Genomic DNA, 23,403 nt, shown 5'->3' on the forward strand with positions numbered 1-23,403 from the left:
CCAGAAAAACCGATACCGATAACCGTTATTTAAAATTTTAGCGGCCTTTTAAGCATTCTAGTACAGTTAAATAGTGATAACACACACACTGACCAAAAAGTTATTTTGTTGGCGTTTACATATGTCTCCATTACCAGTAAAACATAATCAAAATCTATTTCTTTCACTTACTTGCTGTGCTGTTTTGTTGTTTGTTCAGTCGTTTCATTCTCAACCAGGATTTCATCATACATGTCAACCAGTGAAGTTTCAGCTCTGTCTGTCTGTGGCCTCTCTTCCTCGGTGCGCACTGTCACTGTGTCCATTTCCATCTTGTCCAGCTGTGTCTGTAACATTTCATGTAAAACCCTGTTTCTTGTCTGCATTGAAGAGGTGGTCCTTGTGCCTAGCATCGAGCATGGTGGCAACACAGTAAAGAGGCTCAGAGAGAAGGCCACCGATTCGCATCTTCACAGCCTCTTGTAGAGTACTTTTACAAGTTTTAACCCCACAGTATGTGTGGGCAGTTTTGTTGAGCAGGCGTTTCAATGCCATGACAGAGGGTATCACATCTGCTGCAGACACAGTTGAGCTTATTTCTCCAGTCAGTTGTTCGAATGGAGCTAGGAGTGTTCATGTTTTAAACATGTTCTCAAATGCCATTGAAATGGCAGCAGTGGTATGAGAACCAGCACATTCTTGAACATGCATTACGGTTTCCTCAGTTCGAAATCCTTGCTGACCCACTGTGCTGTCAGACTCAGCATGCTCATGGGGCTGACATCGCTGGTCCAAATGTCATTCGTAGAGCTAATAGCAGTGACGCCCATAGTAAGTAGCTCAGGGATATGCGTTTTAACAATACTGTGTAACTCCGGTAGGGCAACATATGAAAAATAGTGCCTACTTGGTAGTGTGTACTTGAGTTTGAGGTGCTCGACCAGTCGGCGAAAGCCAACATCATCCACGACAGAGAACGGTTGGTTGTGGAGGGCAATGAATTCCATTATTCTGCCATTTAATGGATTTCGCCTTTTTGAGTTGTCTCAATGAAATGTTCTTACTCTTTTAAATGACTGCTCGACTTGAACTTGTTTAGTTGTCGGAAGTGTGCGCTTAGTATTTTTCTACATTTTGTTCTGTGCAGTGCTGTATTTTTCGTGGTGTCATCTACCAACGTTATATAGGTATGCACGTCAGCTTTGACATCGGTTTTGCACATCGGCGTTAAACTAGACATTGGGCCGATTCCGATATGCTTACCGATATCTGTCCTTTGCGAAACGGGTGCGCACCGATTTTACATGTAGAATTGAGTGAAAATGTTGGCAGTCAGATGTCTACAACGGGTGGTCGGCTGACAAACTTTAGATCCACATTCGGTGCGACGTGTGTGAGCCTTAAAGGGGGAATCTGATCCAATCCAATAGGCCGTTACCTGACTGTGGCCTGTTCCTATGGGTCTGGGTGTGTTCTGAGGGATATCTCCGGTGCCTCTATGTAGGCACTAGACGCGGTCATTATTTTAAGATCAATCACATGAAAGACAGTGTTTTTCCACTAGTGCCGGCTGTCACCTAAACAGCCGATTAGTCTCATTTTCAGCCGGCTACTTTTTCTACTTAAATTAACTAGGCTACTTTTCAATTCACTAGTCAGAAAAAAGTAAGTCGAGCCCTCTCCCGCTAGAATGAATGATATCCGTTGTTTGTTTTTTGTAGAGATCCTTTTTGTAATTACAAAAAGTGCCCATCATACAATTTGTTTGATTTAAAATGTAACCTTGAATGAATATAAAATGGAGGTAATTATGGCTATTTACTTAATTTCTCTGTTTTAATCAAATATAATTTGAAGAACAAACATTGTGGCAATGAATATCTTGCAGTAAAATACTTTAATCTCAAGAGAAGACAGGTTTGATGTTCTGATAGTCCTGATCTAGGCCTGGACAATATCCAAAACGACTAACAATACACTGAATTCATACATTTTCAGTCATTTAAATTGTAAAGACATCTCCATAAAGTATTCAATAATTTCGCTGTGCATTTCGGCTCAAATCATAGCATTAGAATGTACCAGAGGCCACCAAAATAGAGCTTGTTCGGCAAAAATGTCTTGACACAGGGAAGATTCTGTATGTATGTATGCATGTATGTATGTACAGTTGAAGTCTGAAGTTTACATACACCTTAGCCAAATTCATTTAAACTCAGTTTTTCACAATTCCTGACATTTAATTCAAGTAAAAATTCCCTGTCTTAGGTCAGTTAAGATCACCACTTTATTTTAAGAATGTGAAATGTCAGAATAATAGTAGAGTGATTTATTTCAGCATTTATTTATTTCGTCACATTCCCAGTGGATCAGAAGTTTACGTACACTCAATTAGTATTTGGTAGCATTACCTTTAAATTGTTTAACTTGGGTCAAACCTTTTGGGTAGCCTTGAATTTTGGCCCATTCCTCCTGACAGAGCTGGTGTAACTGAGTCAGGTTTGTAGGCCTCCTTGCTCGCACACGCTTTTTCAGTTCTGCCCACAAATGTTCTATAGGATTCAGGTCAGGGCTTTGATGGCCACACCAATACCTTGACTTTGTTGTCCTTAAGCCATTTTGCCACAACTTGAAGTATGCTTGGGGTCATTGTTCATTTGGAAGACCCATTTGTGACCAAGCTGCAACTTCCTGACTGATGTCTTGAGATGTTGCTTCAATTTATCCACCTAATTTTCCTTTCACATGATGCCATCTATTTTGTGAAGAGCACCAGTCCCTCCTGCAGCAAAGCACCCCCACAGCATGATGATGCCACCCCTGTGCTTCACGGTTGGGATGGTGTTCTTCGGCTTGAAGCCTCCACTTTTTTCCTTTAAACATAACGATGGTCATTAAGGCTAAACAGTTCTATTTTTGTTTTATCAGACCAGAGGACATTTCTCCAAAAAGTACAATCTTTGTCCCCATGTGCAGTTGCAAACCGTAGTCTGGCTTTTTTAAGGCAGTTTTGGCGCAGTGGCTTTTTCCTCTTCACAAGGTCCTTTGCTGTTCTGGGATTGATTTGCACTTTTCGCACCAAAGTACGTTCATCTCTAGGAGACAGAACGCGTCTCCTTCCTGAGCGGTATGACGGCTGCGTGGTCCCATGGTGTTTATACTTGCGTGCTATTGTTTGTACAGATGAACGTGGTACCTTCACGCGTTTGGAAATTGCTCCCAAGGATGAACCAGACTTGTGGAGGTCTACAATTTGTTTTCTGAGGTCTTGGCTGATTTCTTTTGATTTCCCATGATGATTTCCCATGATGTCAAGCAAAGAGGCACTGAGTTTGAAGGTAGGCCTTGAAATACATCGACAGGTACACCTCCAATTGACTCAAATGATGTCAATTAGCCTATCAGAAGCTTCTAAAGCCATGACATAATTTTCTGGAATTTTCCAAGCTGTTTAAAGGCACAGTCAACTTAGTGTATGTAAACTTCTGACCCACTGGAATTGTGATAGTGAATTATAAGTGAAATAATCTGTCTGTAAACAATTGTTGGAAAATTTGCTTGTGTCATGCACAAGGTAGATGTCCTAACCGACTTGCCAAAACTATAGTTTGTTAACAAGTTTTAATGACTCCAACCTAAAGTGTATGTAAACTTCCATCTTCAACTTTATGCATGTGTGTATAACCACTTCCTATACTCGGTCAATCATCCTAGGAATCCAAGATGGCGTAGCAGTTCAGACGTCCTGTCGTGTCCCGTGTATATATATATATATTTACATATTTTTTCTTCACTTATCTTTTTACATTTTTTTATTCTAAATACTCAACCTCAAAGCACTCTCCTGCAACCCGCCTCATCAATTTAAAAAAAAAAAAGAAAGTATTATTTACCTCATCTGAATTCCACGACAGAAGCAAGCCAGAGGTTAGCCATTTTCACTGGCTAACGTTGAAGTTCAGCTAGCTACGGTTAGCTGTCCTCAGCTATCCATTAGCTCGAAAAGCTATCGCCAGTTTTTGTACAGCGCGACTCAGACCAGAGCATATCGGACCTATTCTCTCTCCTTTCCTCGATTTCTACCGCAGGCTCTGGACATTTACACCTGGATCTTGCAGCTAACTAGCTGCTACCTGAGTGACTATTGGTAACGTCGGTCTCGGAATTAACACACACTATTACGGAGCTAGCTAGCTAGCCAGCTGAAGAATTCCGTCAGCCACTCGTGGGCTACTCCTGAGCTAGCCAGCTGAAGTGTCTCCTGGGCTACAACTCACCTATCCTGACCCGTTTTACTGCCGATGCGGAGCCCCATTGGGTCTTCACGACTGGATCACCGACGTTATCTGCCCGAGGGAGTTGTCCAACTGGCCCCTCCGTCGCGACGTAACCTGATCGCCCATCTGCGGCCAGCTAATCGTTAGCTGTCTTTTCGGCTGCGATCTGAATAGGTCTGTCGGACACTTTTCTTGGGCCACTATAACTAACTATTTTGCCAACTTGGACAGGTCCCCCCTTCCACACGGAACCCCACTAACCCACAGACGGAAACGCACGAGGCGGCTAAAAACAGACCTCCCTCCCATCTTCCACCAGCTTGCTACCTATGGCCCGGCTAGCTGTCTGATTCTCACTGGACCCTCTGATCACTCGGCTAAGCATGCCTCTCCTTAATGTCAATATGCCTTGTCCATTGCTGTTCTGGTTAGTGTTTATTGGCTTATTTCACTGTAGAGTCTCTAGCCCTGCTCATTATACCTTATCCAACCTCTCAGTTCCTCCACCCACACATGCTATGACATCTTCTGGTTTCAATGATATTTCTAGAGACAATATCTCTCTCATAATCACTAAATGCCTAGGTTTACCTCCTCTGTACTCACATCCCACCATACCTTTGTCTGTACATTATACCTTGAAGCTATTTTATCGCCCCCAGATACCTGCTCCTTTTTCTCTCTATTCTGGACGTCACAGACGACCAATTCTTATAGCTTTTAGCCGTACCCTCATACTTATCCTTCTCTGCTCCGCTGGGGATGTAGAGGTGAATCCAGGCCCTTCAGTGCCTGGCTCCACACCTACTCCCCAGGCGCTCTCTTTTGATGACTTCTGTAACCGTAATAGCCTTGGTTTCATGCATGTTAACATTAGAAGCCTCCTCCCTAAGTTTGTTTTATTCACTGCTTTAGCACACTCTGCCAACCCGGATGTCCTAGCTGTGTCTGAATCTTGGCTTAGGAAGTCCACTAAAAACTGTGAAATCTTCATCCCTAACTACAACGTTTTCAGACAAGATAGAACGACCAAAGGGGGCGGTGTTGCAATCTACTGCAGAGATAGCTTGCAGAGTTCTGTCCTGCTATCCAGGTCTGTACCCAAACAATTTGAACTTCTACTTTTAAAAATCCACCTCTCCAAAAACAAGTCTCTCACCGTTGCCGCCTGCTATAGACCCCCCTCGGCCCCTAGCTGTGCTCTGGACACCATATGTGAACTGATTGCCCCCCATCTATCTTCAGAGCTCGTGCTACTAGGCGACCTAAACTGGGACATGCTTAACACCCCAGCCATTCTACAATCCAAGCTTGATGCCCTCAATCTCACACAAATTATTAATGAACCCACCAGGTACAACCCCAAAGCCGCAAACACTGGCACCCTCATAGATATCATCCTAACCAATGTGCCCTCTAATTACACCTCTGCTGTTTTCAACCAAGATCTCAGCGATCACTGCCTCATTGCCTGCACCCGTAATGGGTCAGCGGTCAAACGACCTCCACTCATCACTGTCAAACGCTCCCTGAAACATTTCAACGAGCAAGCCTTTCTAATCGACCTGGCCCTGGTATCCTGGAAGGATATTGACCTCATCCCGTCAGTAGAGGATGCCTGGTTATTTTTTAAAAATGCCTTCCTCTCCATCTTAAATAAGCATGCCCCTTTCAAGAAATTTAGAACCAGGAACAGATATAGCCCTTGGTTCTCCCCAGACCTGACTGCCCTTAACCAACACAAAAATATCCTGTGGCGTTCTGCATAGCATCGAACTGCCCCCGCGATATGCAACTTTTTAGGGAAGTTAGAAACCAATACACACAGGCAGTTAGAAACGCCAAGGCTAGCTTTTTCAAACAGAAATTTGCTTCGTGCAACTCCAACTCTAAAAAGTTCTGGGACATTGTAAAGTCCATGGAGAATAAGAACACCTCCTCCCAACTGCCCACTGCACTGAGGATAGGAAACTCTGTCACCACCGATAAGCCCACTATAATTGAGAATTTCAATAAGCATTTTTCTACGGCTGGCCATGCTTTCCACCTAACTACCCCTACTGCATTCAACAGCACTGCACCCCCCACAGCTACTCGCCCAAGCCTCCCCCATTTCTCCTTCTCCCAAATCCATTCAGCTGATGTTCTGAAAGAGCTGCAAAATCTGGACCCCTACAAATCAGCTGGGCTTGACAATCTGGACCCTTTCTTTCTAAAATTATCTGCCGAAATTATTGCAACTCCTATTACTAGCCTGTTCAACCTCTCTTTCGTGTCGTCTGAGATTCCCATAGATTGGAAAGCAGCTGCTGTCATCCCCCTCTTCAAAGGAGGTGACACTCTTGACCCAAGTTGCTACAGACCTATATCCATCCTACCCTGCCTTTCTAAGGTCTTCGAAAGCCAAGTCAACAAACAGATTACCGACTATTTTGAATCCCACCGCACCCTCTCCGCTATGCAATCTGGTTTCAGAGCTGGTCATGGGTGCACCTCAGCCACGCTCAAGGTCCTAAACGACATCGTAACCGCCATCGATAAGAAACATTACTGTGCTGCCGTATTCATTGACCTGGCCAAAGCTTTTGACTCTGTTAATCACCACATCCTCATCGGCAGACTTAGTAGCCTTGGTTTCTCAAACGATTGCGTCGCCTGGTTCACCAACTACTTCTCTGACAGAGTTCAATGTGTCAAATCGGAGGGCCTACTGTCTGGACCTCTGGCAGTCTCTATGGGGGTACCACAGGGTTCAATTCTTGGGCCAACTCTTTTCTCTGTATACATAAATGATGTCGCTCTTGCTGCTGGTGAATCTCTGATCCACCTCTACGCAGACGACACCATTCTGTATACTTCTGGCCCTTCTTTGGACACTGTGTTAACAACCCTCCAGACGAGCTTCAATGCCATTCAACTCTCCTTCCGTGGTCTCCAACTGCTCCTAAACACAAGTAAAACTAAATGCATGCTCTTCAACCGATCGCTGCCTGCACCTGCCCGCCCATCCAGCATAACTTCTCTGGACGGTTTTAACTTAGAATTTGTGGACAACTACAAATACCTAGGTGTCTGGTTAGACTGTAAACTCTCCTTCCAGACTCACATCAATCATCTCCAATCCAAAGTGAAATCTAGAATTGGCTTCCTATTTCGCAACAAAGCATCCTTCACTCATGCTGCCAAACATACCCTCGTAAAACTGACCATCCTACCTATCCTCGACTTCGGCGATGTCATTTACAAAATAGCCTCCAATACCCTACTCAACAAGCTGGATGCAGTCTATCACAGTGCCATCCGTTTTGTCACCAAAGCCCCATATACAACCCACCACTGCGACCTGTATGCTCTCGTTGGCTGGCCTTCACTTCATCATTGTCGCCAAACACATTGGCTCCAGGTCATCTACAAGACCCTGCTAGGTAAAGTCCCCCCTTATCTCCGCTCACTGGTCACCATAGCAGCACCCACCTGTAGCACGCGCTCCAGCAGGTATATCTCTCTGGTCACCCCTAAAGCCAACTCCTCCTTTGGTCGTCTCTCCTTCCAGTTCTCAGCTGCCAATGATTGGAACGAACTACAAAAATCTCTAAAACTGGAAACACTTATCTCCCTCACTAGCTTTAAGCACCAGCTGTCAGAGCAGCTCACAGATCTCTGCACCTGTACATAGCCCATCTTTAATTGAGCCCAAACTACTACCTTTTCCCCTACTGTATTTATTTATTTTATTTATTTTGCTCCTTTGCACCATATTATTTATATTTTAACTTTTAACTTTCTTCAAACTACAAATCTACCATTCCAGTGTTTTTTCTTGCCATACTTTATTTACTTTGCCACCATGGCATTTTTTTGCCTTTACCTCCATTATCTCACATCATTTGCTCACATTGTATATAGTCTTATTTTTTTCTACTGCATCATTGATTGTATGTTGTTTTACTCCATGTGTAACTCTGTGTTTTTGTATGTTGTCGAACTGCTTTGCTTTATCTTGGCCAGGTCGCAATTGTAAATGAGAACTTGTTCTCAACTTGCCTACCTGGTTAAATAAAGGTGAAATAAAAAATTAATAAAAAATTAGTCAGTTGCAGTTTGGACTTCATATCTTTTATTGTTGAGGCGGGGTGCAGATTTTGTCAGTTCCTTGTGAATGTCTCTCTCAGCGATTTGTCACTGTGTTGTAAGAGAACAGAGTAGCTGGAGGAATCGTCACCTCATTATAGTTCAAAAACAAGACCAACAAACAAACAGATCTGTTCTTGCTCTAGATGTGAAAGTAGCCTGGTCCCAGATCTGTTTAAACTCTACATTCAACTCTGTTGGATAATGAGCTTAAATTGTCCAACCTCATCTGCTGTGATGCCTTTCTCCTATCATGGCTACTGAATTGGGAATTTATAAACATGATTGATAACTCTCACATTTTTCCTCTTGTACCTAACTTTGTTTCCATCTAGTTTCAGAATTGAGGAAGCGTTTTGAAAGCATCAGCCCAAGCACTAGCTGGGAAATGAACAGGTACGACTACGACGTTCAGCTCCCTCAACCATGTAATGAAGCAAGCAGTTATTGTAGTGGTGACTGTGATGAATAACAATGTGTGTCCTCAGCATGTGGCCACTCAAACAGGTATTCTGTCATGTCAGTCAGTGTGTCTGACTCTGTGTAGGAAAGAGAGGATTGCCCGGCGGTTGGAGGGTATAGAAAGTGAGGTGCAGCCCGCCATATTACCCAGCTGCCCCGGCCTAGTAACCAATCGGCTGCTAGAGGAAGACACACCCCGTTACACACGCGCCTCGGACACCTGTGACCCCTGTGTCGGTGAGGATCAGTAAACCGCACACATTGTACCTAGTGTTGAGCTACTTGCACGACCCAAAGAATGACAGAACTTGAGCATTGCTAGAGCTCCGTATAGTATATAATTATCGAAACCCGACCCACGCTTTTGGATATGAGCTTAGTCATTTGGAAGATATGCATTGACTTCATACATTATATACACTGAGTGTACAAAACATTAGGAACACCTTACAAATATTGTTGTGCCACCTTTTGCCCTCAGAACATCCTAAATTTGTCAAGATATGAAAGCGTTGAACTAATGCTGCTAGCTATTGTATTGTCATAATATTTTGTACACTGTGTATTACTTGTGTAGATTTGGTCTAAAGATTTTGTCTCTGTCTATCCCCTGTCACAGTGCAGTGTTACAGTAGGGAGGACATGGAGAGTCCAGAGATGATGACCCATCAGCAGGTCACTGCTCCAGAGAGGCAGTCCAGAGCCCGGAGCCGGCCTGAGGGCCAGACCGTCCCAACTGAACCCATTTACAGCTCTGACTCCGCAGGTACCGACCTGGACTCCAAGGCAGATCGGATTGCTCGCTACAAGGCGGAACGGCGTCGGCAGCTGGCCGAGCGCTACGGTATGTCTCTGGACCAGGAACCAGATGCCACCACCGATCACTTCTCCTCCCGATCTGGCTCCGCCCGTGGTCGCAAGGAGTCTGACACCTCTTTGGTGAGGCAGCAGGGCTACACAAATGTCAAGCCACGCCCCAGGGCGGAGTCTGTGGGGGATGAACCCTCCTACACCTCAGGTAGCTCCAGGGTGGGGAGAGTGGCCCCCCAGCCACAAGGCTCCGGCCAGGGGCGACCCAGGGTGGACTCGTTCACGGAGAGGGAGAGGGTGATGAACCTGGAGAACCAGCGCAGGGCGGGGCAGCAGGAAAGGAACATCAGCGCCCTAGAGCCGCCGCTTCCCTCTTCCGCCAGCTACATGGATGTGACGTCATCGTCGCCCACCTCGGCCAAGGTGCCCGTCGCTAACGACTACACCATCACAGGGGTGCCCCCCAGCTCGCCCAAGACGACCCGGAAGTCCTCGCTGCCCTCCCCCAAACAGGAAGTGTCCCCTGGGGACCTGTTCATAGAGCAACAGGCCCACAACATCCTCGGCAGACAGGGGTGAGTGGACCGACCTACTACACTGTCTAGTCCTCTTTCTCTTCCCCGCTCTTTCTCTTCCTATTGTTAAGGTTCTCTCTCTGTACAGTATCTTTCCCCTTACTGTAAATAAAACGTATGGAGAGGAGGAGAGGGATCATCGGTCTCTCCCTCTCTCTCACACGCACTCAGTCTCCTTGATCCTTTTAACAGAACTCTCACGAGGTCGTCCTCTTGGCAGGAACATTATCTGCGTCCAAATGGCACCCTATTCCCTATATAGTGCACTTCATTTCACCAGATCAAAAGTAGTGCAGTAAATACTGCACAGGGTACTATTTGGGATGCACACAATAATTTATAGCATAGAGGAAGAGCGATCTGTTCATGCAGCAGCATGCTCAGTCAATCCAACAGGCTTTACACACAGCTGAAGTCCTCCCAGGTCCAGTTTTTGTTGTTGCTGCATCGTGTTTGATGTTGCTGCATTTACAGTGCCTTCAGAAAGTATTCACTGAGGATGGATAAACAACATTGTAGTTACTCCACAATACTAACCTAATTGATAGTGAAAAGAAGGAAGCCTGTACAGAATAAAAATATTCCAAAACATGCATCCTATTTGCAGCAAGGCACTAAAGTAATACTGCAAAATATGTGGCAAAGCAATTAACTTTTTGTACTGAATACATTGCTATGTTTAGGGCAAATCCAATATAACACATTACTGAGTACCACTCCAAATTTTTAAGCATAGTGGTGGCTGCATCAAGTGATGGTTAAAGGTTTTCAGGATAAAAAAAATAAACTGAATGGAGTTAGGCACCGGCAATATCCTAGAGGAAAACCTGGTTGTCTGCTTTCCACCAGACACTGGGAGATGAATTCACCTTTCAGCAGGACAATAACCTAAAACACAAGGCCAAATCTACCCTGAAGTTGCTCAACAAGAAAACAGTGAATGTTCCTCAGTGCCGAGTTATTTAAGTCCAAACTCTACTTGAAAATATATGGGAAGACCTGAAAATGGTTGTCTAGCATGATCAACAACCAGTTTGAGAGAGCTTGAAGAATTTTGAAAATAATAATAGGCTAATTAATGTTGCACAATCCAGGTGTGGAAAGCTTTGAGACTCAACTGTACTCGCTGCCAAAGGTGCTTCTACAAAGTATTGACTCAGGGGTGTGAATACTTAGGTGAGAGATTTATTTTTCAATACATTTGAAAAAATGTCTTAAGTTTTCACATTGTCATTATGGGGTATTTTGTGTAGATGGGTGAGAATATATTTAACACAACAAAATGTGGAATAATTCAAGGAGTATGAATACTTTCTGAAGGCACTGCATGTATTTTCTTTTTGTGCCAGAATATTCAGTTGGTTGAAAAGCGACTTGTAGGGTATAGTTGATCAAACTTAAGGAGCAGCTTTATTTGTTGCTTCGCTGAACAGTTGCACAACCTACTTGAGCCAAAGTCATAAAGTCAACAAAAGCCCAGGTTATGAGACTGCTGATACAATGCAATTCCAACAATGACACAATATTAGATGTTCATTTAGGGATACTTTATTTGGGATTCATGGTCCAATGCAGTGTTGTGTCTAGTCTGGAGACATGGAGTTGTTCTCTCCTCAGTCCCTCAGGCTAAATTTAACAGCCAGCTAGCTGTAGCCTGCTGGTGCTAAACGTTGACTCACTGAGGGGAAACGATTAGAGACACATGCTCCCATTCCACAAGGCATCTCTATCTCTCTCTCCGCCCTCTCTCTCTCCGGTTTCAAAACTTGTCAGCGGCTGTGTTTCGTTAGCCATCAGGATGGGTGTTGGGTTACGGGGCGCGATGTGACTCCTCGGTCAGAGCTATGAGCACAGACTGAGACACAGATGAAAGCCAGCAAGGCCACGCCGCCCACCTGGAGAAAGAGTTTAGCGTTTAAGACACGGAGCAGCTCTCGCTCTCGTTGAAGCGCTCGTGCTCTCGCTCGCTCTCTTAGAAAACCCTCTGAGTCACATGCTGTTGCCCTCTGCTGGGTGAGGGCATGGCTCTGGATATCTGGTAGGACAGATGAAGGACATGCACTCAGTGGCAAGTTTTGTGTTGTTCAATCGTTGCTCAATTGGTATCAAGGGACCTAACGTGGGCCAGAAACATTCCCCACACTAGTACACCACCAGCCTGTACAATTGACACCAGGCAGGTTGGGTCCATGGGCTCATGCTGCTTATGCCAAATCCGGACTCTGCCATCAGCATGACGCAACAAGAACTGGGGTTCGTCAGACCAGGCAATGTTTTTCCACTCCTCAGTTGTCCAGTGTTGATGGCGCTGGAGCCTCTACTTGTTGTTTTTAGCTGATAGGAGTGGAACCCGGTGTGGTCATCTGCAGCAATAGCCCATCTGTGACAAGGATCGACGAGTCCGAGATGGCGTTTGGCACACCGCTGTTGCACTGTGCCGTTATTACATCAGTTGAATGTCTACTATTTGGTATTTTATTAGGATCCCCATTAGCTAAAGCCCCAGCTACTCTTCCTGGGGTCCACATGAAACATGACATAATAGAGAACATTTAATAGACAAGAACATTTCAAGGACAGAACTACATCACTTTAAAAAAGGCATACGTAGCCTACATATCAATACTCAAACGATCTACTGTAGGTCAAATTTTCCATAGACGTGTGGTACTGTGCATTGCGATACATGCTGCTGTGTGCGTCATGTCTGCGTGTCCTATCATTTTCCCAAGCCCCATTTGATGTCTCTTCATTGTTCATTTCGATGAACATTCCCGGATAGGATTTATTGTTTCATAGTTTGACATCTCTCCAAATACCAGAATGATAACCGAGCTCCCAGTAGAATGGGATATCCACTGAAGTACAAGGCAGATGGATGGATGTTTCTTGGTCATGCTAAATGTGAAGTCAGTTGTGTTTGTGCTGCAAGTGAAATGCTCGGGGCGGCCTAGCCACTCACTCACCCAGGGTGCGTTCGAAATGACACCCTATTCCCTATAATAGTGCACTACTTTTGACCAGAGCTCCATAGGACTGCGGTCAAAAGTAGTGCACTACATAAGGAATAGGGTGCCATTTTGGATGCAACCCCCAGTTTCGCTGACTCACTGCGTCTCCCATCCCATTGGTGCAGCCCGGAGGTGAAACTAACCAGCAATTGGTTCCTCCAGACCGATTCGGAAGGCAACACCCAATCCCTTATCAACTGGCCCTCCAGGTACAGGGTGTTTGACCCTCCCTTTCCTCCACCCCTCCCTCCCTCCCTTCCCTCCACATTCCCATCTTTTAACCGAGCCCGTTATGCCACCGTCACATCAGACCTCATTCCTCATCAACATTAATGGGTGCGTTGCTGTGTTTTCATTTCACTGACCAAATGCCCCCCCTCCTCCCACCCCCTTCGTGTTGTCCAGTGACTCTAAAGCCGGTTCTGTCTCAATGCCTTATAGAGTTGTGGCCTTACTTGCAGTAAGTGCTCTATTGCAGGACTCTCCCTCTTGTTTCTCTACTGACTAGGCTAGACTGTCTGGCCTAGTCAGAGAAACAAGAGGGAGAGTCCTGCAATAGAGCACTTACTGTAAGTAACGGGAGAAGGGAGGATGAAGGATGATGCTGGGAGTCAGACCGTGAGAGAAACCCTTTAGTCACGGCTCATCCCCCAATCCTTTCCCAGCCTTGACTCAGCAAATAGATCTTGTACAGTCTCTATCCCTCAGGCCTACACACAGTCTGAGGAACTTGAAATTAGAGCTGCAATTATAATTATTGCTGAGTTGGCTCCAATTTCACGCCAAAACATTTACTCTAAATCTCCTTAGATCTTGGCTAGGGTTGCAAAATTGCTGATAACTTTTGGTTAGAAGATTCTCGGATTTCTTGCTTATTCCCTTGTTAACTCAAGTAATCTTCCAACCAGGATTCCTGGAAAACCGGCCCATTTTGCAACCCTAAACTGGGCTCAGATCAGTAGTACTCTTGTGGGTACGACAGAGCAGTCCAAAAGAGATTCTGAGTGTATGTCAAGCCTTATTCATGGAATTGACAGGACTTTGTTATTATGGTAGGATATACGATCCATTTCTGACCAGATAAACCTATTATCAGCCACAAATCCCAAATGGGTTGTAAATAGACGGCTTTCAAAAAAGCCACAAGTGAGGGTGATGCCAGTAAAGTCCCGAATTGTCTGATTCTCTGCAGTACATCAGATATCAGCCTAGAATTGTGAGCCTAACAGAATGAAGAACAGCTGAACCTCTAGCAACGACTTCTGGATTTAGTCATAAAGGAATGTCGTTCAAAGATGAGGAGAAAAGCAGACACAGTGAGCTAACCTTCCACAGCCAGTCCTAGGCCCTGTTGCCCACCACATTCACAAAACACAATCTAATACAAGGAATAGCAACTTTGCTTAACTTTCTTCTTAAGTCTATAGGTAAGGGCAAAATGGCAGTTAATAAGAAATGAAGTGTTCTGTGAATCCAGGCACAGGCCTACTCAGCTGTGGAAGACTGTTTTGGAAGACTGTTGTGGAAGAGTCCTCCCTGACCTTAAGTAGTAGAGACGGGTGATGAGAGAAGGAAGAGGAGAGGGAGGGACTACTTTAACACTCCCAGAACCCCACAGCCATCACATACAAGTCTTACAAGTGCTACTGTTAGCGTTGCATTAGCCACCACCTGACAACAGCTGCTAGCTAGCCTAGCATGTTACCAACCAACCCCCACCACCATTCAGCATGGTCTGACTGTGCTCTGCAGCCAATTGATTCCCTGTTTGTTTTAGTTCTTCATGCATTTTGCATTAGTATCTCACTGGTTAGATGGTATTACAGTACATTCGTATGACGGTATTTTTCTCTGGGGATATCTGTGATACTGATGACATTTTGACCATTTTCTATAAATAAATACATGGAGACACACTTTAATAAGGGGGAGGAGGGGTTGAGAAGGGAGAGGGGTAGAGGGGAAAGGGAATGATTTATGGCTGAGGGAAGGAAAGGGATGTGTTGGGCTTTCACCATTTATTTCTCTTTTCTCGCTGCACTCTGAGTTTCAGTACAAACTGCAGTGAGTTGTTAACCCTCTCGGTCTCTCCCTGAAGAATCAGAGTTAGGGAGAGGCTCGTCAGGGAGGAGGGAATCCGACAGAGTCCAGAGCTGGGCCACCGTGTCGCTGAGGCCCCCCTGTACAGGAGACAGCCCCAGGCCACCACCTGCCCCACAGCCTACCACCATGACCACCAGGCTCCAGCCTACACCACCACCAACCCTCCAGGCCCGCAGCCAGCCTACTCTCACCCCCAACCTCAGCTCACCCGTCCTGGGCTGAGTGATGACCCCAGCTATCTGTCCATGGACACCGGCCCCGGTCCCAAGGCACAGCAGCCCCAACAGCCTCAGCCGGAAGAGGAGATGGAGGGAGAGGTGGATGAGGAGGGGAGGGGCGCCCATAGGGAGGGCAGACAGGAAGTGAGGACGGAGGGACTACTGAAGAGCAGGAAAGCTGTGCTGCCATCGGAGATCAGACGCAGGGAGAAGAGCACAGAGGACCCGCGTGGCAGCGGCCCCAGGAGGGGCAGCAGGGGAGAGGAGGAGCAGGCTGGCTACAGCAGGGCCCAAGAAGGCCAGGGAGTAGGACACGGGAGGAAGGCTGAGCCGGAGGGGCCCAGAGGAGAGTGCATGGGAGGAGGGAGAACCAGGATGAGACTGGAGGGATCGGACACAGACCCTGAACCAATCAAACCTACAGGGGAACACGTCTCCCGCCTGCTGGCCGCGGAGGTCAGAGCCTCAGAGGAGCGCCAACAACCGTGGAATGACAACGCCATTTACATCCAGACCAGGGGAGGAGCCATGACCACAGACACTCCCGTCTCCTCCAGGCGCCCCACGTCGGACACTGGGGCCCCTAGAGGCTCCATCCCCAAGACCCAAGAACCAGGGCCAGGGTGGGTCAGAGAGGCAGCAGTCCTGCAACAATGGGCCAGTGAGGATGGGATCGGTAACGGAGACCAGAGCCCTCCAGAGACCAGGGATGCTCGTGTCTCTGTGGCCAAGCTTCGCCACTCCTACCTGGAGGGTGCTACGACTGCTACTGCCCCAGTCGTCAGGAAACCGAAGCTGTAGGTGGTTCTCTTCTGTAGTACAGTGCTGTTCTACAATCTATTCTGCTAGGAGCTGCTGCTGGCTTCTATCAGGATCTCGCTCGCTGCCCTGCCTAGCTAACACCAACCTCCTGACTGAAATAATCGGTGTGATTATTCTGAACAGGGTTTCTTCTACTAACGCATAGTAGAAACACTCATCCAATCACTAACGCTAGCAGTAGAGCGTTTCGCGGCGGGGGGTTGACTGCTGCTTTCTCTTGGGCTGAGTGCCTGGACTAGCTGATGGACAGTATGGGGTGTGTGTTGTGTGTAACACGACGTAGTCGCCAATCAAGCGAATCTTTGCATGCCAATGGCTTCCACTGCTCCTCCAATGTAAAAAATCTGGGGTTGGGATTTTGTGTGGAAGCTCGCCTCTGTTAAATGACTGCATATCTTTCCCTGCTCTTTCTTTCGTTCCCTCACCTTGCTATTTTTCTCTTTCTTTCTTTCTTCATCGCCCCTTCTCCCTGTCTGCGTTGCGCCCCGAAGGGAGGAAGAGGTAGAGTGGGTGTACCCGGGGTGTACGGGGGTCCCCTGGAGAGGGCAGCGGGACAGTACGGATGTCCCATGGAGGGGGGACAGGGGGCGCAGGCCCAGACTCTACATCTCCCACGGAGAGAGTAGAAAGACTTCCGAGAGGTTTAGGACCCAGCCCATCACCTCGGCTGAGAGACAGCTATCTGATAGGTACAGTGTGTGTACTGTGTTTTTTAACGCATGGCAAACAGAATTGGTCCTCGTGAAGACTAGTGAGAGTGGCTAGTAGTCTGCTGTGAAGGAACACACTTCACAGGCTCATCAAGAAACCTATGCATTCTCTCTCAGGCCGCGTGTACTGTAGGCTGTTTGGGTGTTTTCATGCATGGTGAATATAGTCCTTATTTCTCCCCTTAGGAAAACACTATAGAGAGGGTCCTATAAGGAAGTGTTACTTTAGAGTAGGGTTGCAAAGGGAGGGTATATTACTGGGAACTTCAGGTTATCGCTGGTGTCTGTAATTATTTCTGTCCCTCTGTGTGGCCTCATCACAAGTAAAATATATACAATCATTCAACACATGTTTACAAACTGGTGGCAGTTTTATAAAAAGTCAATAGGGAAAATAATGCCGTTGTTTTTTCATTAATTAGGCTAGTTTCTCTTGAACTATATGGTCTATATAATAGAAACGTATGGACATGGATATAAAAAATATATACTTTATATGAATAAAATGTTTGTTATTCAAATATAATTAGATTTTCTGTTATTTACCAAAATTACTAAACATTCTGGTAACTTTGGTAAATTACAGGTAGCTTTGCAACCCTAGACCATGAGTTTTCTTAAATCAACCGTGGATCACACACTAGCCTACAGCATGTTTGTGTGTTCACATATCATGTACATAGGCACACAGGCTTATCCAGGGCAAAAACCAAAACGTGCAGCCCGGTGGACACCAGGACAGAGTTTGGGAAACCCTGATTTAGCAGACGCTCTTATCCAGTGCGATTTAGTTAGTGCATTCATTTTAAGATGGCTAGGTGGGACAACCAAATATCTGTCATAATAAGTACGCTTTTCCTCAACTTTATCTACTTGTATGTCAGTAGGTGAAAAAAGTGAAGTGCGATGTTGGTTCAGGAAAGACTTCATTTTAATAATTGTTCTTTTTTTACTGGGTGGGGGATTATTTTAAGATGCTCGTTAATGGTACAGTTTCAGATGTTTTTGGGGAATATGGGAAGGGTCTTTCCTATCCTAGCTTCAGGGGGAAGCTACTTCCACCTTTGGGGTGCCAGGACAGAGAAAAGCTTGGGCTAAGCGGGAACTGCCATCCTGTAGGGGTGGGAGGGCCAAGAGACCTGAGGTGGCAGAATGGAGTGCTCGTGTTGGGGTGTAGGGTTTGAGCGTAGCCTGAAGGTAGGAAGGGACAGTTCCTCTTGCTGGTCCATAGGCAAGTACCATGCATGGTCTTGTAGTGGATGTGAGCTTCAACCGGAAGCCAGTGGAGTGTGCGGAGGCTCTGCGCTCTTCAGCCGGGCTGCAGAGTTAGACAGGCAATTAGAAATGGAAAGGGGGATACCTAGTCAGTTGTACAACTAAAACTGAAACGTGTCTTCCACATTTAACCCAACTCCTCTGAATCAGAGAGGTGTGGAGGGCTGCCTTAATTGACACCCATGTCTTCGGCGCCCAGGGAACAGTGGGTTAACAGATTTTTACCCCAAAGGTCTACCGCCTGCATGCTGAGTCTATCCTGCCAGTGGATATTTCATGTGACCCGCGGGCGGATGAATCACTCCTTTTGTTTACTTTTTAAGGTCTAGCAGTCCTCTCTCTCAGCAGACTTATTTCTGTAAGGCTGTCTAATGCCTTAGACAGGACAACTCTCTCTGTTGCAATTTGATTTCTGTGCATGCGTCTCAAATGGCACCCTATTCCCTATATAGTGCACAACTTTTGACCAGAGGCCTATGGTAGTGCATTATATAGGGAATAGGGGACAATTTGGGACTTAGCCGGTGTAATTTCTGAACACCACCTACCCCATCACATTACCCCTGTGGCTGCTGCTTTCTGTCTGCTCTGTCGCTCCACTGCCTTGCTGGTAGTTGTACTCACAGTAGTAGTCCTTTACCATCGATTTCTTACCACTTGATAATGGATTAATAATATGAGTCCTGGTGAATTTCACTGCTTCAGTACTGGTTTTTCCTTTTCTTTGCCTTTTCTCCTATAGGTCTTGTTTGGGCCCAGATCTACCCAGCACTGAAGGTAAGTTCCTTTTGAACTTCATTGGGAAAAGATAAAAGGACGTTTGTAGCTTTGCTTTGAAAAGTAAAAGTGCATGCCATCGAATAAAGTTAATGTTTACTCTCCGCAGGTCTGTAAACATTTTAGAAAGATTCCCATTAATGACAACCGCTTAATGACGCAAGGCTCGTCATTACACTTCTGATTTTCTAAAGTAGAAACTAAAAACATTTGAACTAGTTTTATAGAGTCATTATTGGTGTTCACAGTAGCATAACATGGCTACAGTTTTACTGAGCAGAGTACTATTCATCCATCTGGTTCCTATAAACACACACACACACACACACACACGGTTTAATACCCACCCTCAGTCAGTCAGCAGTGTGGTGCGGCGTCAGTCAAAGGGGATGCTTTCAAGGTGATGTCATAGTGTCCTGCAGTGTGTCTGAAATGGTACCCTATTCCCTATATAGTTTAGTACTGTTAGACTAGGGCTCTGGTGAAAAGTATCACACTACATAGGGAATAGCGTGCCATTTGGGACCTAGACCCCCACCCCCTCGTACCCCTCTCAGATCACACCTGTATGTCTGTCTCTGCTGCTCGGTCTGCCTCCCAAACACACTGCGGTCACTTGCATCAGTGCAGCTTAAGCTTGTCTTTGTTTTCTACACATTACAGATGGTGATGATCATGATGATTATAAACCTTTGGCCTGTAGTATTTCAATTTGCAGGCACAGGCATTGGTATTTAAAGTCACTGTTTTGTTCATGATTCAAGCAAGCTGTTTTATTATGGGAATTGGTTTTCAAGATTCTCAGAATCTGGCTCTATTTGACACTGGATTTTTGCTCATCTTTCTCTCTCTGTTCCTCCCCTCTGTCTGTTTCTCTCTCTCTCTGTCGGTCTCTTCTCTCTCTCTCTCGCTCTCTAGCGGATGAAGAGAAGTTGGATGAGAGGGCCAAGTTGAGTGTTGCAGCCAAGCGGTCTCTCTTCAGGGTACGAAAGACACAATGTTGCTTTGGTGTATTCTCTCACCTGTGTTTACGTTGCTTCGGGGTAGCAAGGCGTGGACATGAGCTTGTAGACACACACACACACACACACACACACACACACACACAGCGTTCCTTCTCTGTGACTCAGTTACTCGACACATTGCTGTGAGCAGAGCAGCTGACTCTGAGTTTGATTTAGGCCTGACACAGACCGACGGAGAGAAATATGCTACTAATCAACTGCATAAGCATTGAAACTGTCTACTTTTCCATACAGAGTCGTCTTTTGGCCAACTTGCATGTGGAATATACTGTCAAGAAGTGCCAAGCTGTCCAAGTCATAGTAATAACACAGAGACAGCATATTTTTTAACTGAAGTCATAGTTTGCTCAAGCAGAGCAGGTCAAGCCTTTGTGCTCTTGCCAACTCCATTGCTGTCGTTGGCATGACAATTCCACAAGGAGTTGGCAAGAGGGCACACTGGCACAAGAGGGGAAGAGGCGAAGCGAGAGAGCTGACCCGCCCCAAAAATGTTCACACAAAAATAAAGCGTGAAGTTTTAGAGGTGGGTATTTTTTGTATGGAGGTCAATGAGAGAGTTTTGAGTTCGGTCAACATAATATTTAATTGCTAATTTGCTATGTGAGGCCTATTTGATCAAATATCCGTTTTGTAATGTTTGCAAGAATGTACTGATATAAGTGGACGCGGGTGACACCTGCCTTTGCACACCTTGATTTCCATTTGTTAGAATGGAGACGTTAGTATCTTGTCAGTACATAGACCGTCTTTGCAGGCACTCGGGCTAGGTCAAGCACAGTGTGCTTTCTTTTCAATCTGTCTCATGCTATCTCGGGCTACGTCATGATTAACTCTTTCCTCATATTTTAAGACAAAGTCCACCTTCACTCGCTATGCAAATGCTTCATTAAGATTTACAAAAACAAACAACCATTTCTTCCGCTCTTTTGATTAGGTACTTGGGCAACTCCAGAGGCTCTGGTTAACTGAACACGTTTCTTTAGTCTGTATTGGAATTCTATTGGAATACATTTTTATCTATTGGGCTCCCTTAACTCCCTTAAAACTGATAGTTTGAGCTTTTCATTGAAATTATGACACATTACTTTGGTCTCCTTGCATGGCCTCCGCAGGAGTTGGAGAGGAACACTGACGGGGGCGCCCCCAAACCCCAGTCCCGGAACGCGGCCATCGAGAGGCGACTGAGACGCATCCAGGACCGCTCTCGTACCCAGCCAGTCACCACTGAGGAGGTGGTCATTGCTGCCACGTAAGTCCCAAGTACACCTCCCCCTCCATCCATCTCTTTATTCCTTCATCCTTCCATTCCTCTGTTTCTCTCTCCCCTCTCTCTCAGCTGCCTGTGTGGTGGAAGAGCTGGAGAGATGGAGAGGAATGTGGGCTAGTTGTTTTAAACCTCAATCCATGAACCCGTCAAATGTGACCTCAACCTTTGATGTCAACACGTTAGGAAACAGACTTAATAGCTATGGGTTACCCGTCAAAACCGAAGCCCTTTTCTAGGAAGTGTCACTCCCTCTGTTCTGAGAGGTGATACTGTTGGCTCTCTGAGTCACAGTTAATGTGATTCAGGTGCTATGTTAATTCTGACATACTGTATGTTCCAATATGTTGTTCTCACATTCCTAGCCCGTTGGCCAACTCTCCTATGATGCGTCCCAAATGGCACCCTTTTCCCGACACGGTGCACTACTTTTGATCAGCGCCATATGGGCCCTGGTCAACGCAAAAGTAGTGTAGGGAATAGGGTGCCATTTGGGACGGAGCCGTTATGTTGATCGATTGCCACAGTCAGTGTTTTGATTTGAGAACATGATATGTGATTTGCCTGCTGGTTCCAATCAGTTGGTTAATAATGGGAGGATGGAGAAAGTGGCTAACAAGTCACAGGGCTTGCCACTGATCCATAGAAAATATCAACTATGCAATATACTCACTATACTCTGTCCTATTGTGAAGTCTACCATCTTCATTTACAGAGGAATTCCATTATTTTTATGTTTTCCTTGCCCTTTTAAAGAATTTTCTGGATCTTTTCTTCTCCTTCTGTCCTCTCGCTCTTCCTGTTGGCACCTGTGTCCCCATGTGACTCTGTCTCTGTCCCCTCCGTCTGTCCCTGTCTGTACTGTCACTGTAAAGTGTCCCGGCTCCCTCGTCACAAACTGTGTCTGTGGATACGACCCTAGCACGCATACCGAGCCCCACACTAGTCAGCTGCTCTGTAACACCGTACAGGTACACGCACGTCAGCACACGTGTGCATGGTGTTTTAGAGGTTAGGGGTCATCCTGACCTGGCCCAGGGACTAATCTCACTAGCTTGGTCCCAAATCTGTTTTGTGCTGTCTTTCCAACTTAAATGGTCAGAGTTGGTAAGACTGCACAAACAGATTTGGGACTAGGCTACAATTTAACAGCAGCTACATTGGTTGAATGCATGGTTGGTTTTTCAATGTTGTTGTTGTTTTTGGAAGCGAACTAGCGTTTGTTCCAAACAGTCTGTGTTTGGTTATATTAACCTTTGTTTTCGTTACTATAAATTTGTTCTCACCAGGTCAGGAGTAGTCTTTGGATGTGTGGCGCCACCTTGTGTATTTTGATGGAACAACCTGCATGTTTAATCTGTTGCAAACGTTTCTCAATTTTCTCTTTTCTTAACCCTTTATGATCTTACACTGTTGTCAAATTCATGGTATCCAAGATCTCTTTCAACCTCTCAAAAAATGTTGCACAGAGATTGTGCTTTGTCAACCGGGCAACACAATGACAGTGTATTTGTTCACACTGTGGGCTATGCGCTGGACTGTACACCCTGTCTCTGTGTGTAGCATGGCTCTCTGGCCTGCATGATCCGGCCTGCCTTCATGTTTTTCTCCCCCCGTCCCCCGTCTCCCCCTCTGTCGGTGTTCCTCCTCCCAGCCTGCAGGCGTCCTCACAGCGAAGCGCTGCGGCCAAGGAGCAGGCCAGGGAGGCACGGCGGGTCCAGGATGCCTTGGAGGTCCAGAGGGAGGGGCAGCGCACCACCTCCATGCTCCTCCAGACCACCTCCTCTCCCCCCGAGGAGACCCAGGCCCAGCACCATGTATGTATTGACGAATGATAGGACCACAATGGAAATGTGTTTTTGTGTTTTGAACGGTTTTTTTCTTTGTGTTATCCTCAATGATTTTAAGTGTGTTGTATCAACATGTGTGGTTGAATTGTTTTTAAATTGTAAAACTAATCAAAA

The 23,403-nt window shown here is 45.9% G+C and overlaps 1 protein-coding gene across 14 annotated transcripts in view; it reads left to right on the forward strand.

The window, feature by feature from the left end:
* The window catches only part of svila (supervillin a), a 79,985-nt gene that overhangs the window by 24,834 nt on the left and 31,748 nt on the right, over positions 1–23,403 (forward strand). For 9 of the 14 annotated variants that reach the window (XR_003867792.1, XM_029699614.1, XM_029699529.1 and 6 more), the window contains exons 4-14: positions 8,723–8,783; positions 8,935–9,086; positions 9,469–10,234; positions 13,371–13,454; positions 15,344–16,363; positions 16,880–17,077; positions 19,116–19,150; positions 20,069–20,133; positions 21,288–21,424; positions 22,315–22,410; positions 23,094–23,256. Coding sequence is in view for 13 of the 14 variants with exons in the window: in XM_029699529.1 (XP_029555389.1) it covers positions 8,723–8,783; positions 8,935–9,086; positions 9,469–10,234; positions 13,371–13,454; positions 15,344–16,363; positions 16,880–17,077; positions 19,116–19,150; positions 20,069–20,133; positions 21,288–21,424; positions 22,315–22,410; positions 23,094–23,256 (2,777 nt within the window). In the remaining variant the exon portion in view is untranslated. Of the gene's footprint in view, positions 1–8,722; positions 8,784–8,911; positions 9,087–9,468; positions 10,235–13,370; positions 13,455–15,343; positions 16,364–16,879; positions 17,078–19,115; positions 19,151–20,068; positions 20,134–21,287; positions 21,425–22,314; positions 22,411–23,093; positions 23,257–23,403 lie in introns of all 14 variants that reach the window. The other 5 variants (XM_029699622.1, XM_029699568.1, XM_029699586.1 and 2 more) reach the window with 5 other exon arrangements.

This window comes from Salmo trutta, chromosome 2 (genome assembly GCF_901001165.1).
Source record: "Salmo trutta chromosome 2, fSalTru1.1, whole genome shotgun sequence".
In the NCBI taxonomy this organism is placed as follows: Eukaryota; Metazoa; Chordata; class Actinopteri; order Salmoniformes; family Salmonidae; genus Salmo; species Salmo trutta.